Consider the following 16,612-nt stretch of genomic DNA (forward strand, 5'->3'; position numbering starts at 1 on the left):
ACTCTACAAAGGCAGATATGAGTTGTTGCAACTAAGATCATATGGCCAACAAGTCTAAAATACTAACTATCTGGCTTCCTGGGGAGCATAAAGAAAGTGGGTCTGGATTCTCCTGAGTGTGGTGTCTATTTGGTGCAGGAGAGAGGAAAATGTGGACTTTGGAGTGTAGAGGTTAGTTGGATAGGCAGAGAGCCTCCTGCCTTCATAGAATTTGTTTTGTTATGTTTGGGGGTCATCAGGTTATCTTTTTCAATAGACCCCCTAAAAATTGACCTCCTGCTTTCCTTACCAGTTATCCCATTCACTGCTTCTGATTGAACCCCTCTTTCCTGATTCATAGCACGGAGGTATGGAACACTGTCTGATAGCTTCTTCCCTATTCTGCCCTTAAATCTCTTTTGATATCCTTTTCTCCCAATTATAAATCCAAACTGAAGCTCAATCTCATTGCTTTCCCTCTCTCTCAAAGATAACCACTGTCCTGAAATTGGTGTTTATCATTCCTTTGCTTTTCTAATTTTGCTTTCATTGCATATGTATTCATCCCTGAACAATACCTACTGTTGTTTTGTCTGTGTGATGACTTTGGATAAGTGGTATACTGTATGTATTCTTCTGCAGCTTGCTTTTTTGTCTTAGCAATATATTTGTGACCATCCAGCTCTAGTTCTTTGAATCTCACTTCTATTTGATATTCTACTATATGGACATATCACAGTTTATTAATCCATTCTTTGGGCTCTTTTTTTTCCTAATTAAGTTGACCGTTTATTTATCTATTTTTAATAGCTTTATTGAGATATAATTTATATACCGTAAAGTTCACCCATTTAAAGCGTACAATTCAGTGGTTTTTAGTATATATACAGAGTTGTACAACAATCACTATTATCTAATTTTAGGACATTTACATCACGCCCAAAAGAAATGTTGTACTCACTTGTGGTTACTTCCTATCTCCCTTCTGCTTCCTCTACCCTCAGATTAAAGCTAATCTATTTCTGTCTCTATAGGTTTGTCTATTCTGGATCATATAAATGGAATCTTTTGTGGTCTTTCATGACTGGCTTTCACTTAGAATGTTTTTGAGGTTCATCCATGATGTAGCATGTACATAGTGGGCTTTTAAATTGTTCACAGTTTTTTGCTGTTACAAATGATGCTTTGCATGTGTTGGGGAACTATTATTTTTTAAGTGACTTTTACTATTAGTAACAGTAAAAACCTATCTCATATTCTTATCATCTGCTGAAGCTCTGGGAGAAAAAGACAAAGGTAATGTTTATCACAAAAGTATAATTGAGTGCCTCCAGGAGTGAGTAAGGCACAGTCCTTACCTTTTGAAGAATGCATAGTGTAGCTGGGTTAGAATGACAAATTAATTATAAAACCATGGAAGTGCTACAAGTGAATAAGCAAAACTGTGTGGAAATGCAGAAGGAAGGGCAGTTAATTTCTTAGGAGATGTGTAACAAAGTGTTATAAAATGAACAACATTTGATCTGAGTCTGACCCTGGAAAATTACTAAGATTTCAGGAAGTGGGTGTTGAGAGAGAGGAAGCAGTGTGCAAAGACATTGAGAGATGAGAGCGTTTTCCAGGAACTTAGACGAGATGGGGTGGACCTGAACAATATCGTGGTGGGACAGGAGACTAGGGTGGGTCCAGGCTCATTGGTTTACACCCGCTATGGGAATCACTGGGAGAATCAGGCAAGATTAAGATGCAGCCACATTTGTATTTTAGAAAAAAAAACTCTGGCAGCATAGAGGGTAGGCTGGAGACAGGAGAGTCTAGAGGTGGGCAGTCCATACGAAGACCGTTCCAGTCTTGTAGGTGAGAGATGATGCCCTGATGTTGTTAGCGTTTTTCATGTTAAATTGACAGGACTTATTGGAATGGGTGGTAAGGGAAAAGAATTCTAAGGTGACTCCCCTGGTCTCTCGCTTGGACAACTGAATGATTTGGAAATTTGATAACTATCCCTCACATAGAGAAGATTAACTTGTGTTGGAAACTGTCTACTTTCTACAAATGAAATATCTACTTCAGTTTGCTTTAAGGAATAAGATAACTTATAATTTAAAGATTGCTTAAAGTGTTTTATTTCCAATTCAGAAATGAAACACAGGTACTTACTGAGCCTACGTTATATCACTTTCAGACTTGAACAATCAAACTGCTATTAATTCTCATTTCCTCATAGCCAAAAGAATGCAATGGTGTAAAGATTCCTGTTGATGCCAGTAAACCTAATCCAAATGGCGTGGAGTTTGGTAATCTGTATTTGGATATGAATGGAATCATCCATCCCTGTACTCATCCTGAAGACAAGTACGTAACCTGTTTTTGTCACTGACATCACCAGTTACAGAGGAGTACTATATTATATTACATTGTTTGCTTATCATTATAGACCAGCACCAAAAAACGAAGATGAAATGATGGTTGCAATTTTTGAATACGTTGACAGACTTTTCAATATAGTAAGACCAAGACGACTTCTCTGCATGGCAATAGATGGAGTGGTAAGTGCTAAAATAATTAACTTAGAGTCCTCCGTTTTTGTTTTTGCTGTGTTCCCAGTGTCTAGAATGAAAGTCAGCTAAATAAAGAAAAATATTGAGTGTGGTAAATTTGAGAAAGCAAGCCTCATCCTTCAGTCATGCATTCAAACACTTTTTATGCCTGTTTTGTACCAAGTACTGTGAAATGCTGGGGATGTTGGTGACTGCCCTTGCTTTTGAAGGGCTTACCAGTAAAGGGACAGAGACTTAGATAAATGAGTGAGGTTAGTTATTTAGGACTTTATAGGAACTAGATAACACATGCAGCATGTTGAGGGAAGAAGGTGTCAGTGCTACTAAGACAGTTGGAAGATAGAGAGGAGGTGACTTTTGTCCCATTTCTTGAAGGATAAAGAATAATTGGAGATTGGCGGGCAGTGGAAGGGGATGGATGGGACAGATATGGGGAGGGAGGACCTCATGGACTTCTCAAATGTGGCAGGTAAACACACTCTCCATGCCTATGATCACACTGACATATTTGGGCAACTGTAGGAGTTTTAGATTGGAAAGGGAAGTAGAGTGATGACTTGAAGAAGGCCTTACCTGCCACACTCAGGAGTTTGGATTTTATCCTATAGGCGGTAATTAGTCATCACAGGACCTTAAGAGGGGAATAACTTACTGACCTATGATAATAATATCAAGTAGCTTAGGTTATAATTGATTAGCAAACTATATACCAGGGTTCAAGGAAAATTAAGGTAAATCATAAGCCTAAATTTATTTAGCCATATGCAAATAGATTCTCTTTTTCTTTTAGATTTAGCAATTGTAGTAGCTAATGGAATGATTTTGAAAATCCAGAAAACTTTGGGTCCAAGAAGATTAACTTTTCTGTGAGGTTCTCTTTACTCAAAGAAAAATCTTAGCTACCTGATAACTTGTTAAGTTGTAGTTAAAGTGGAGTAAAGAATAAAGGGAACAGGAATATGTCTTATTTGGAGCATATTCCAATTCACATTAGCTAAGTTTCTTGAAGAAACTTTTGGTTTTTTTGGGTTTTTTTTTTTTTATTGATGTTTTAATGGTTTCTAACATTGTGAAATTTTGGGTTGTACATTTTTGTTTGTCCATCACCATATATATGACTCCCTTCACCCCTTGTGCCCACCCCCCACCCCCACTGCCCCTGGTAACCACAGTTCAGTTTTCTCTGTCCATGTGTTGGTTTATATTCCACATATGAGTGAGATCATACATAATAGACCAATAACAATTAAAGAGATTGAAATAGTAATCAAAAACCTCCCCAAAAATAAAAGTCCAGGACCAGATGGCTTCTCCAGTGAATTTTACCAAACATTCAAAGAAGATTTAATACCCATCCTTCTCAAACTATTCCAAAAAATAGAGGAAGATGGAACACTTCCTAAATCATTCTACAAGGCCAACATCACCCTGATACCAAAACCAGACAAAGACAATACAAAGAAAGAAAATTACAGGCCAATATCGCTGATGAACATTGATGCAAAAATCCTCAACAAAATATTGGCAAACCAAATACAACAATACATTAAGAAGATCATACACCATGATCAAGTGGGATTTATACCAGGAACGCAGGGATGGTTCAACATCCGCAGATCAATCAACGTGATGCATCACATCAACAAAACAAAGAAAATTTTTAACTTTACTGTGGTATGCCCTTACTGCTAGATCAAGTATAAAATATGTACATATTTGTGTGCGTTGTGTACGTGCTCATGTCTGTAACATGTTTTTTTGTTAAAATATAAATGTAGATCGTAGAACTTGGTGCTTGAAAGAATTAGATTAGGTGGTCTCATTTTACAGAAAAGGGAACTGTTTAAAAGAGAATATAAAAGAACTTATTTTTTGTAGACAGGATACTTTAGAGTCCCTTCCAACCCCAAAACTCAGTTCAGTAACTTCAGAACCTTACAGCCCAGTTCACTTCATTCAGGTTTATCCAGTGATTTAAATTTCACTTGGTTAGAGTGATTTAAAAGTACTTTTGGTAAAAACCTTGTTCCCTGTCTCTTGCTGTGCTTGTAGAGACAGAGTGGTAATTATGAAGCTTATTGTGGGAAGTACAAAATGGAATTGCCTTGGGGTGCTACAGATCAAGTAGTTTTCTTTTGCTTTTATAGGGCATTGTGGATCTCATTTGGAGACCGTCCTTCCTCTTAGGCAAGGACAGAAGGAAGCTCTTCCTGATCCTGGTTCTGTAGTCATTGTCTGCTGGCTGAGTCTTTGAGTCAAGTGAGCTTTCTTCTTGGGTGCTTTGAAGCACCATAACCCAGCGGAATTGGCATTAGGTCGTGGGGCCTGCACTGTTAAGTGCTGTGGCTTCATAGGATGTTTGTCCATTTGATATGTCACTCACTGAGCTCAGCTTTTAGGTTCTTGGTCCAAATTTAAGTCCTCAGGATCTCCTGTCTGTCGTGAAAGGATTACTAGACATATTACTTACCTTTTCCATTTTAGTGTACTATTTTTATAAAAACAACTGATTCAAAATAATGTGCAGATTTAGTTGCACATATTTTGAATAATATTATGTGAATATGAAATACATGTTTTTCAGGCACCACGTGCTAAAATGAGCCAGCAGCGTTCGAGGAGGTTCAGAGCATCAAAGGAAGGAATGGAAGCAGCAGTAGAGAAGCAGCGAGTCAGGGAAGAAATACTGGCAAAAGGTAAAGAAAATGAATCTTGAACGTGGACTTTTTATAAGGTGTATGCAGAAGGGGGAGGGGCGGCAACTTTTTCTTACAAATAGATAAGGTTTTAATTTACTTAGGATCCCAGAATATGCAAGGAAAATTTATGGTCACTGTTGAGGAAAAGTTGTTAATGGAATTCTTCACTATTTGTTTCCAAACTCTGTAGTAAAAGAGAAACTTGAGAATACAAGGAGGGAATTCTGGTAGGGAGAGCAGATTGTCAGTCCCTCTCAGGACAAGTGCAGCTCTTCTGCTAACTTTTCTATATCTGTAAAATAGAAATATTTTAAGTGCTTCTTACTTCTTTTTTTCTAATGGGGGCTATTAGAAAGCTACCATTCTGTAAAGATTTTCCTCAAATCAGTCTTGGTAGCTTGCCTATTGCTTCCTCTTAGAACTCAGAGGTCTACATGAGGAGGCCTGGGATGATGTGACCCATAGTCCAGGCTTTCACCAAGTCACACACATTGTCAGTCTAGATTGATGTAGCAGGAACCGAGGCAGTGAGGTACCCAGGGTTCTCTCAGTTTTGAGGAGGGGAGGGGTGGGATGTGGCCATTTTTGCAATTCTTCAAAGCCTTGAAATTCCTGATGGGTACATAGGTAGGAGTTGGCTAAAGCTCAGAGAGGAGAAAGGTCAAGAGGTCTTCATGCCCACTCTGACTGGTTCTTTCCCAAGACACCTGTGTGTGAGATGGGGTGTGGTTGTAGCAGAGTGGTTTGTTTGGTGTTTTGTTACATAGGGCAATATGATAGACCAGGAAAGCCACAGTTTATTGGCTCAGGATATTACACTTGGAAGTTGAAAAAGGATACCATGGTGTAGTCAGGTCAAGCCTGCAATTATGATACATTCTATGTTATTTTAATTTGCTAGAAGTATGCGAGTATATAGTTACTTTTAGCTGTAGCTTATACTAATACTCTAAAACCTGTTTGTATCTATAACAGATTGTCTTTGATTTTAAAGATGTCTTCTTTCTTGAACATGTTATGAAATATGTTTGTGTCTTGAGAAAAAGCTAATCAGTGATACAGAGGGAAAAATAGGATTTTTGTATCCCTCTAGCTGATATTTTTATTTCTTATCATTTATTTCTTATCATAAGCTGTGATAAATTCAGCATTTTAATTTGTTTTTCTTTTTTTTTTATAATTTTTATTTATTTATTTTTCCCCCCAAAGCCCCAGTGTATAGTTGTACGTCATAGATGCACATCCTTCTAGTTGCTGTACATGGGACGCAGCCTCAGCATGGCCGGAGAAGCGGTGCCTCGGTGCGCGCCCGGGATCCGAACCCAGGCCGCCAGTAGCGGAGCGCGCGCACTTAACGGCTAAGCCACGAGGCTGGCCCTAATTTTGTTTTTCTAAGGCACCTTTATTTTAAGAACTGGTATCAAATTAGAACCCCTAACCCGTGTGTGTATTCTGCTGCAGAGGGCCTTAGGAAGAACATCATAATTTTTATATTTTTATATAACAATATAGTATCTTTTGTGTACTATATATTGTTTGACACTTCTGTTAAAGCTTTATTTAAATTTGAGGAGAGGAATCTTATTTTCTTCCCAGAAAGGGGAACATTGTTCCTCAAGTGACAATACTTCTCATTTTTTTGTATTTGAACTTACTGTTTTTGTTGTTTGGGCTTAATATTGTGTAGTTTACCTCACTTTTTATGGCGATAACAAAACATTGCCTTTTTCTCTAGGTGGCTTTCTTCCTCCAGAAGAAATAAAAGAAAGATTTGACAGCAACTGTGTTACACCAGTAAGTAGTCTCAGACTTTGCTGGCTATTGCTAACTCTTAAATGATAGCTTAATTTATTTCCTTCTATCATTTTAGGGAACCGAGTTCATGGATAATCTTGCTAAATGCCTTCGCTATTACATAGCTGATCGTTTAAATAATGATCCTGGGTGGAAAATTTTGACAGTAAGTTTCACATTTTGGTACTTCAAAAAGATGAAGGTGATATTTGAGTCTATACTTTGATATGACTGATAGTATTTTTTTCTTTTTTCCCCCCTGTGAAATCCTAGTTGACTGTCAGAGGAAAGGAGAGGCTGCCAGGGTTATTAGAAATGGGATGTCTTGCATGATCCAGTTTTAGACAGTCGAATTTTCTCTCAATGCCAATTTTTTGTCCTCGTACCGTCACTATGAAGCCATAAAATGGTACTCATGGTTTAAAAAATATCTATTTATGTATGAAAGTAATTTTTAAATGAAAATTTCTATTTGAAATCAAAATATAGCAAAATTAAAGTCGTGGGTCTGCCTTGAAAGAATCACTGTGTTCTCCTAAGTATTTACGTAAAATTTAAACAAACTGTTGTGTGATTTTAGGGTCATAAGCCTATTTCCCTGTTATTAGGTGTGGGAAATTGTGTTTACTGGGTGTCTTTTATTGATTGCTCCCAGGGTTTGTGTGCTTCAGTGCTGTGTCCTTAGGTGGCAGTGAGAATGGTGGAGACTTGTGACTGGTCGGTTTTGCTAATGGCTAAGTTTAACCCAGACATTTGATTTTCTATTCCATGCGGTAAGTAAATAGTTTTGGTGTTTAATACACACACACCTTATTAAGAAAAATTTCCAATTAATAACATCTTAATAGAATTATCCCAGTTTATTTTAAGATACTCAGTTCTGTTGATTTTTGTCCTAGAAAATTGGAGATGAGCTGAAAGTGTTAAAAACTGTCTTTTATAGGTTATTTTATCTGATGCTAGTGCTCCTGGTGAAGGAGAACATAAAATTATAGATTACATTAGAAGACAAAGAGGAAAAAATCACTTATGAATATCTGATTGACAAGCCATTATATAGAAAATGGTAAAATGTGATATTCCTCTGGTATAAATATAATAAATATATGTTTTCTCCTCCTTTAGCTCAGCCTAACCATGACCCAAACACTCATCATTGCTTATGTGGAGCAGATGGTAAGTTTCTTCTTTGGAATTTGAGTCTCTTGGATTAAACCATAGCAAGTTGATGAGTTGGTGTATAGTAATGAATTATTCATGATTGCCTGGAAATTCTAAAGTGCCTTGCTGATTTTATGTTTGAGAGGAAATTAGTACTGAGTTATTTAATCTGTGATTAATGTTTACCTATCTTTAATTTTTTTCTTACATTTTTCTACCTTTTAATATGGCTGCACATACCTTTAAAATGGACGAGTGTTGACTCCTGAGTGGTAGTCTACACTCTAGGCCCATGTATCTGGGGGACATCTTGTTGACTGAGAACTACTAGGAAGTTTTAGGCATTTTGACTTTGCTGCCTCTGTTTGTGTGCTCCTTTGGGCTTTTCTTTGTGTTGGTGTCTTGTGTTATGGTAATGTCTTATGTCTTTGGTTATGGTAAGGATCTTCTGAAAGTGCTCACTGTTCAGTGTTTTGTCATTGTTGATTGATAGCTGATCTCATTATGCTCGGCCTTGCTACATATGAACCCAACTTTACCATTATTAGAGAAGAATTCAAACCAAACAAACCCAAGCCATGTGCTCTTTGTAATCAGTTTGGACATGAAGTTAAGGACTGTGAAGGTTTGCCAAGAGAAAAGAAGGGAAAGGTAAGAAATTTGAGATGGTAGTTGCCTCATTTTTAAAAATTTTATTTTATTTTTTTTGTGATAAAATATATATAATACAAAATATACCATTTTAACTATTTTTAAGTGTATAATTGAACAGCATTAAATATATTCAGGTTGCTTCATTTTTAAAATAAAGAGAAGACTATTTTTGGTTAGATTTTTTACCTATTTACTCTGTTCCCTCTCATAGAAATGTGTCTTTGAAAACTCTTTAAAGACACATTCAAAAGCATGCATGTGCTCATTCTTTCTACTCTCCACTTTTTCTAACATAGCTTGTAAGTATACGAGGCTTAAGTCTCATAGGTAATAATGTCCATGGCACATGATTTGTTTGTACAAGTAATGTTTCAAATGGTTATTCTTAAAAGGAACTACAAATCAAATATATTAAACTTGTTGATACTTTAAACTTGTTGATACTTTTAAGTTACTCCTAGTTTCTGCATATTTTGGGTTCACTTGATTATATCCAGTCTCTAAAGAGGTTTCTATCTGTTTTAAGAATATGGTACCTCTTTAAAAGACATAGTGAGTGAAAAAAGCAGGTAAGAAATATACTGTATGCTCACAGAGAAGGGTCTAGAGGCATACACATCAAAATACTGGTTGGCTATCCATCAGAGATTGGCAAACTCCAGCCCTCTAGATTTGGCCTATGAGCTAAGAATGGTTTTTACTTTATTTTTTATTTTTAAAGGAAGATTAGCCGTGAGCTAACATCTGTGCCAGTCTTCCTCTGTTGTATGTGGGTTGCCGCCACAGCACGGCTGACTAGTGGTGTAGGTCTACACCTAGGATCCGAACCTGCGAACCCTGGCCACTAAAGCAGAGCATGCCAAACTTAAGCACTATGCAGGGGGCCGGCCCTGGTTTTTATATTTTTAAAAGGTTGTAAAATGAAATAAAACATGAAAGAATATGCAACTGAGACCCTGTGTGTCCCGCACAGGCTAAAATATATATATTTACTATCTGGCCCTTTGCAAAAAACATTTGCTGATCCCTGGTCTAGGTATGATTGGGATTATGGGTAATTTTTATTTTTAAAATGGTTTGGTGAGTTCTTTTTTTATTTAGTACTTGTAATATTAAAATGGATCTTGCTTTAAAAAAAGCTATAATGTTCGTTGGGCTGGAAAAAAATTACAGGGTCTAGAGTAGACTTGTTTAATCTTTACTCCTTTTGTTGCAGCACGATGAACTTGCAGATAGTCTTCCTTGTGCAGAAGGGGAGTTTATCTTCCTTCGTCTTGATGTTCTTCCTGAGGTATGTAGCAATAATCACTGAAATCAGCCCTCTAAAGCAGAGTGCCGTTTCATAGCTTTAATGGCAGCATTCCTTTTTGGTTGTAGTATTTGGAAAGAGAGCTCACCATGGCCAGCCTACCGTTCACATTTGATGTCGAGAGGAGCACTGATGACTGGGTCTTCATGTGCTTCTTTGTGGGAAATGACTTCCTTCCTCACCTGCTGTCGTTAGAGATTTGGTATGTGTTTTTGTGTGGGTTTTTAAACTACTGTTGTAGCCTTCTTGCTTACAGTGCGTACTGGTCCTAATACATAATGTTTGTTTCCTGGTGGCAGGGAAGGTGCAATTGACCGTTTGGTTAACATATACAAAAATGTGGTTCACAAAACTGGGGTGAGTTCATTCTTGAATAATTTCAAAACAGAAGTATTTGCTTTTATAAGAAGATTATTTTACATGTATTTTATCACTTACAGGGATACCTTACAGAAAGTGGTTATGTCAGTCTGCAAAGAGTACAGATGATCATGTTAGCAGTTGGTGAAGTTGAGGATAGCATTTTTAAAAAGAGAAAGGATGATGAGGTAAAGTGTTTCTATTGCAGTAGCTAAATTGCTCCTGTCTCTAATAGGCTATGATGATCCTGTGATTGTACTTTTAACCTCTTTGAGTGCATTGTTATATTATTATAGTGTGTCAAACGCCAATGTAATCATGAGTGGCCAGTGCTTTGATTATTTTATAAAGGCTGTGATGCTTGCTGTGTGGAACTGTGTATTGCACACTGTGTGAATTGCACTGTAATTTTTTTCTCTCTTCATAATCCTGATTAAGATAAAAATCCACACACGTGTCTGATCAACGGGATGTGAAATGAGAGTTCCAAGACTGGAAGAATGCTGGGAATGAACTAGTGGATGCCATGTTTTATAGGAAATGTTTATGCTGTGGAAGTCAGGTGAAGACCTAGGAACTCTGTACTCTGGTAGTGGAGTGTAGGGGCCTCTGGGTTAGATAGCATCAGTCTGGGCAGAGGGTTGCAGCTCTGAGTAAGCAATTAAACATAAAAGAACGAAATAAAATAATAAAGCACTTGGAAATTGATGATATATGCTAGAGTGAGTGCTTAGGTGAGAACTCCAGTCTGGCTTGGGCAGTTGGGAGTGTGGTTGGGCCGTTCATGAGACAGCAAGCAGTAGGGGTAGAGCAGGTTGGGGTGAGGACAAGGTAGAAATTGGGTTTCATTTTGGAGATACTGAGTTTGAGGGGTCAAAGGACACCTGAGAGGAGAAAAGTCCGTGAAGCAGTTAGATGGATGTGTGTAAAGCTCAGGGTAGAAGTCTTTTGGAAGGAGATTTGAGAACATTAGCAGAATACTTCACGTCATGAGTGTGAAGTTGAAATCCCTGGAGCACTGTATGGAGTTCAAGTGCCTCCAACAGAAACCTTAAGAAGCATGGATGTTAAGGAGAAAGGGGAGTCAGTTCTAGAGAGGTGGGAGGAAATCCCTGAAGAGATGAGAAGCCACTGGTGCTGCCAGAGGCGTCAGAGTGAGATAGGCCCCTAGTCCATGGCCAGGGGCTCAGAGGTCCTAAAGAGTTAGTGGGGTGGAGGGGCAGTAGCCTGGAGGCAGAGTAGGTTGCAGGGTGGTTGTGAAAGAGTGGCAAGGGAGGCAAGCAGTGGGTAAAATGAGCAGATAGTAGCTTTTTAGAAAGAGAGTGAAGGAAATCCTTTTAGAAACTGATTTTATAAAAAGTCATATGGCTATTTTGAGCAAATAGCAACATAATAATATTGCTACATTGCTTCATTATCTCCTAACAGATTAAAACATGTCATTGCATCTGACAAGATTTTATATTTTCTTCAGCTTTGTATGCTATAGCTAGTGATCTCTTTTTTAGAAGCTTGGGTACCATTTTATATAACAGTGTGAGTAGACTGTAAGTGTTCTTTTTAAAGCCTTTGGTACTTGGCAATGTTCTGTGACGGCAAGAATTTTTCACATGTAAAATTTAAATAGCATAACTGACTTTGTCTAGGATATCAAATGTCTATCAGGACAGCCATTTTTAACTAAGCCTTCAACAATTATGGTGGCTCCACCTGACCTGCTGCCATTTATGCTTCAGAAAAAACTACACGTACGGTGTAGTACTTGGTGTAAAAGCCTCACGTTAGAACAGTCCTTTTATGTGGTTTTAGGTTGCTCTGTACTATTAAGTATTGGTGATATTTGCCATTAGAGTGGGATGTATGGGATTTGATAGATACCAGAGTGCTTCAGATTTGAGTAATAAAGTTTCCAGCTGGCCTGGCAGAGAAGGCATTTTAAAGCTTTGGATCATTTTTGGTATCCCTGACATGATATGATGTTTGTCAGCATGGTTGGACATCGGGGAAATTTATGAACCCTCAGAAATTCAATATAATAGTATCTAGGTGTGTGTATTTTCCCAGGAAGTGTGTCTCCGGCTTTTGACAGACTTCCAAAGGAGTTCATAGCACACAAAAATTAAAGATCAGTAAAGTCCAACCAGGTGTACCTATTTTGCTTATGTGTAACTACCACCCTTAGAAATAGGTATTTAACTGACCAGCAGAATACATGGTAAAAGAGGAATATATCAATATTTATTATTAAAATTGAGCAGTTAGGTCAGAAATATGATGCTTTTTATGTTATGAGCTTTGATGTTTGCCTTTTGTCTTGCAAATCTTCTTCATTTATTCAGCATATATTTATTAAGTGTTTACCGTGTGCCAAATAGTATTCTGTGTTACTGATAGAACAAAAAACAAAAGAAAAAAGCAGACAAAAATTCCTGACCTCATGGAGCTGATATTCTTCCGCGGGAGACGGACACTAAACACAAAAACTAAGTAAAGTGTGTAATGTGTTAGAGAGTGATAAGTGCTGTGAAGAAAAAAGCAGATGAGGAAATATCTGGGAAGGTGGACGTGAGGACATTGCACTTCTAGAAAAGATGACTAGAGAAGGCCTCACTGACAGATGACTTTGAAGGATATAAGGGAGTAATCATTCAGGTGTTTGCAGGAAGAGCATTTCAGACAGAAGGAATAGCCAGTGCAAAGGCTCTAGGGCAGGAGCTTACCCAGGATGTTCAGGGAACAGCAAGGAGCCAGTGTGGCAGGCACAGAGGAAGCAAAGGGAAAGTAGTAGGAGTAGGAGAGGAGGTCAGAAAGATGGTGGAGGGCCAGATCTGGTAGGACCCTATAGGTCGTTATAAGAACTTGAGCTTTCACTCTGCATCAGTGGAGGGTTTTGAGTATAAAAGTGACAAGATCTGACACATATTATAAAAGGATCACTCTAGCTGCCCTGTTGAGACTAACTGTGTGGAGGCAAAGATAGAAACAGTGAGCCCAATTAGACTCTTTTGCGATAATCCAAGGGAGCCAACATGGTGGCAGTGGAGATTGATAAGAGGTAATTGGATTCTGAACATGTTTTGAAGGTAAAACTAGTGGATTTGGCTGGTGAATTAAATGCTAGGGGTGAGAGAAGGAAAGCTATTAAGAATGACTCCAAAGCATTTTGTCTGAGCAATTGAAAAATGGTCTGAGCTACTGTGATAAAGAAGACTAGGAGGTACAAAGCTAGGGGGGGGATGCCATTTGGGGCATGTGAAGTTTGTACACCCAAGTGGAGATGTTGAGTGGGGAGAGGTCCTGACTGTGGAGTCATCAGCATGTAGATGGTGTTTAAAGCCGTGAGACTGGATGATCACTCCCATGAGAGTGAGAGGTCCAAGTACTGGGTGAAGAGGAACGCCAGTATTAAGGTGTTGGGAAGTTGAGGAATGAAGGCATTCAGCAAGAGTGAAAGAGGAGAACCGGGTGAGTGTAGTGTCCTGGAAGCCAAGTGAAGAGCACGGATCAAGAAGGAAGAGTCACGGTCAGATACGGACTGAAAACTGAGTAATGGATCTCACAGTCTGTGGGTCCTTGGTGACTTAGATGAGTTTAAAGATGGGGCAAAAGCTTGATTAAAGGAGTTGGTGGTGTTGCTGTCTTAGGAGGTTTTAAGGTCGTCAGTCACCATGTGTCCAGCATTCAGCCCCTCTCCTGGCACAAAGCGCAAATTTCAGATCTCAATGGGGTGTTATATTGCAGGTGGCAGTACTGACTTGGAAGTGATGGAAGTGCAGCTGCTGGTAGAATGACAGTCAGTACAGGACCTGCTGGCCCCTGTTTCAGTCCACAGCAGCAGCCCTGGCCACCGTAGCTGTCGTCTCAGTGCCTTGATGCTCACAGAAACTTGGGCGTGGGAGGAATGCTTTCTGGGGTAAAGGAGGCCTTTGAGTGGCCCAAAGTAGGTGGGGAGTTACTTATTTGTATCTTCTCCGTATTGGTGGGCTACTTGCTCCAGGGTAAAACAGAGGGTCTTTGTTATGACTCTTGCATTGTTTCCTGAAATGATATCAAAAACTATCTGAAAAAAATTAAGAGGAAAAATTAAATTTTATCTAAACTCAGTTTAGAATGCTCTCTGTCTATCTAAATTTCTGATAAGCAGCACTTTGAACATATAGTCCATTGCCTAGTTTAATTAGTTACGTTTCTGGGGTCTTCCTTTAAAACTTTGTCTCCCAAATCATTCCTGGTAATGTTTAACTCTTACGTTTTTGTGTAATTATTTGACAGAATATGTGGATTTTATACTTTTAGGACAGTTTTAGAAGACGACAGAAAGAAAAGAGAAAGAGAATGAAGGTGAGTTTTAATTAATTTCATCAGATTGGCAATAACATACATTTACAATTTGGGAGGAAGATAGCTTTTTATTCCTTATCCAGTAGTTTGTTAGGGACGTAATGTCTACCCAGCTGCCTCTTACCTGGAGAAAGAATGCTGGTGTCAGTTTTAAAGAAGTCCTTTCTAAGCTCTAGAGTCTGAGGGGATACACTTGATGGGCCAGAGGGGCCGGGTAGCACTTAGCTATTTGAATTTTTTACAGTAATTGGGTATTGTTTTTGTAATAAAAATAGTTAGCTCTTTGCATCTTCTTGAAAGTTACTACACTCTGTCTATATCCTTGTCAGGTTACTCTTCCTAGAACACAACACTCGAAACTTTGTTGTTTCTCTGCTCAGAAATTACCAGTGACTCCTTAGTTCCCGCAGAATCCAGTTCTGTCTTAGTCTGGCGTGCAGAGCATACTATGATCTGGTCAAGTTCTCACCCTGCTTTCCCCAGTTGTCTTCTAAATATCCCAGGTCCCTCCTGACTCAGAGCATTGCCTTTGTTTGGTCCCTCTCAATGGGTTTCTGACTTCACGGCTCCCTCCCATCTTACATTTTCCACGAGGCCTCCCTATTGCTTCCGCTTGTAATCCAGGTTGAGCAGTCCTTCCTTTTAACTCGAGTGCTTCTCGCTTGTGATATTTGTTTGCTTAGTTAATTGCATAACACTTTATAGTCACTTAACTTCTTAAGTTTTTGTTTTTCTTGTCTTCCTTACTGGATTTTAAACAAATGGAGTTTGGGGACTACCTGTTATTATTATATTTTATTAGAATCGAGCAATTTCAGGAACCTGTAAGGGAGAAAAGTAGAGTTATTGATTGTTGCAGGTGGGTTCAGAACCACTCAGATAGGGAAGGGCGTGTTTGATGTCTACCTCATATATTATTATTTTCTTTCAGTCAGTGTCTGTTTAAAAAATATCTTTTATCAGTCAGCCATGACTGTCACCTACTGTAGCTATAATCATAGCTCTAACTAATTGAAAACAAAGAGTTAAATTCCATCAAGGTGAAGGATAAATAGAAGTTGTATTTCCTAAGTATAAATCAAACTCTTGGCTTATTTTTTTACCTTAATAGTTATCTTTATTTGCCTAAATTGTGTCTTGAATGCATTTTGAAATTGTAAGTGAACATAAGGGAATAACCTAATGAGATTTGAATAGCTTCTATGTATCAGAAAAGTGTATTATATGTACGTTTATAGCAGAATTATTAAATATTACAGACTGTTGTTTACAGGGTAAGTTACCATCAAATCAAACTGTAGACAACCCTGTAATGTTAACGGAAATCCATTTCGTCTTTAAAGAGCTTACAGCAGGGACTCTTTTCCATTGCCTTCATTTCTTCCTGTCATCTAACTGTGTTGTGATTTAATTTTAATTTCTACATTCATTTCCATTTATGTTAGAGAGATCAACCAGCTTTCACTGCTGGTGGAATATTAACCCCTCATGCCTTGGGTTCAAGAAATTCACCAGGTTCTCAAGTAGCCAGTAATCCGAGACAAGCAGCCTATGAAATGAGGATGCAGAATAATTCTGTAAGTAACTTATTTTTATGTAGCATTGAAGAGTGGTGACTTTCAGATGTCTCTTACAGTTGTGTGTGAATTTTATCACTTAGCCTGGAGTTGTTTTGTTTTATAGTTTTTCTCAATTTCTTTTGCCTTGAGATATCTTTAACTCTGTTAAATCCTTATTAATATGAAAATATCTAA

At 38.2% G+C, this 16,612-nt stretch overlaps 1 protein-coding gene across 1 annotated transcript in view; it reads left to right on the plus strand.

Moving 5' to 3' along the window:
- LOC131402539 (5'-3' exoribonuclease 2-like) overlaps window positions 1–16,612 on the plus strand; it is a 141,438-nt gene that overhangs the window by 113,968 nt on the left and 10,858 nt on the right. The window contains exons 4-17 of the mRNA XM_058537234.1: window positions 2,207–2,334; window positions 2,417–2,528; window positions 5,125–5,236; window positions 6,975–7,033; window positions 7,110–7,199; window positions 7,977–8,047; window positions 8,157–8,209; window positions 8,688–8,845; window positions 10,065–10,139; window positions 10,226–10,359; window positions 10,457–10,514; window positions 10,598–10,705; window positions 14,814–14,858; window positions 16,304–16,435. Coding sequence (XP_058393217.1) covers window positions 2,207–2,334; window positions 2,417–2,528; window positions 5,125–5,236; window positions 6,975–7,033; window positions 7,110–7,199; window positions 7,977–8,047; window positions 8,157–8,209; window positions 8,688–8,845; window positions 10,065–10,139; window positions 10,226–10,359; window positions 10,457–10,514; window positions 10,598–10,705; window positions 14,814–14,858; window positions 16,304–16,435 — 1,335 coding nt within the window. The remainder of the gene's footprint in view (window positions 1–2,206; window positions 2,335–2,416; window positions 2,529–5,124; window positions 5,237–6,974; window positions 7,034–7,109; window positions 7,200–7,976; window positions 8,048–8,156; window positions 8,210–8,687; window positions 8,846–10,064; window positions 10,140–10,225; window positions 10,360–10,456; window positions 10,515–10,597; window positions 10,706–14,813; window positions 14,859–16,303; window positions 16,436–16,612) is intronic.

This window comes from Diceros bicornis, unplaced genomic scaffold (genome assembly GCF_020826845.1).
Source record: "Diceros bicornis minor isolate mBicDic1 unplaced genomic scaffold, mDicBic1.mat.cur scaffold_124_ctg1, whole genome shotgun sequence".
Lineage (NCBI taxonomy): Eukaryota > Metazoa > Chordata > Mammalia > Perissodactyla > Rhinocerotidae > Diceros > Diceros bicornis.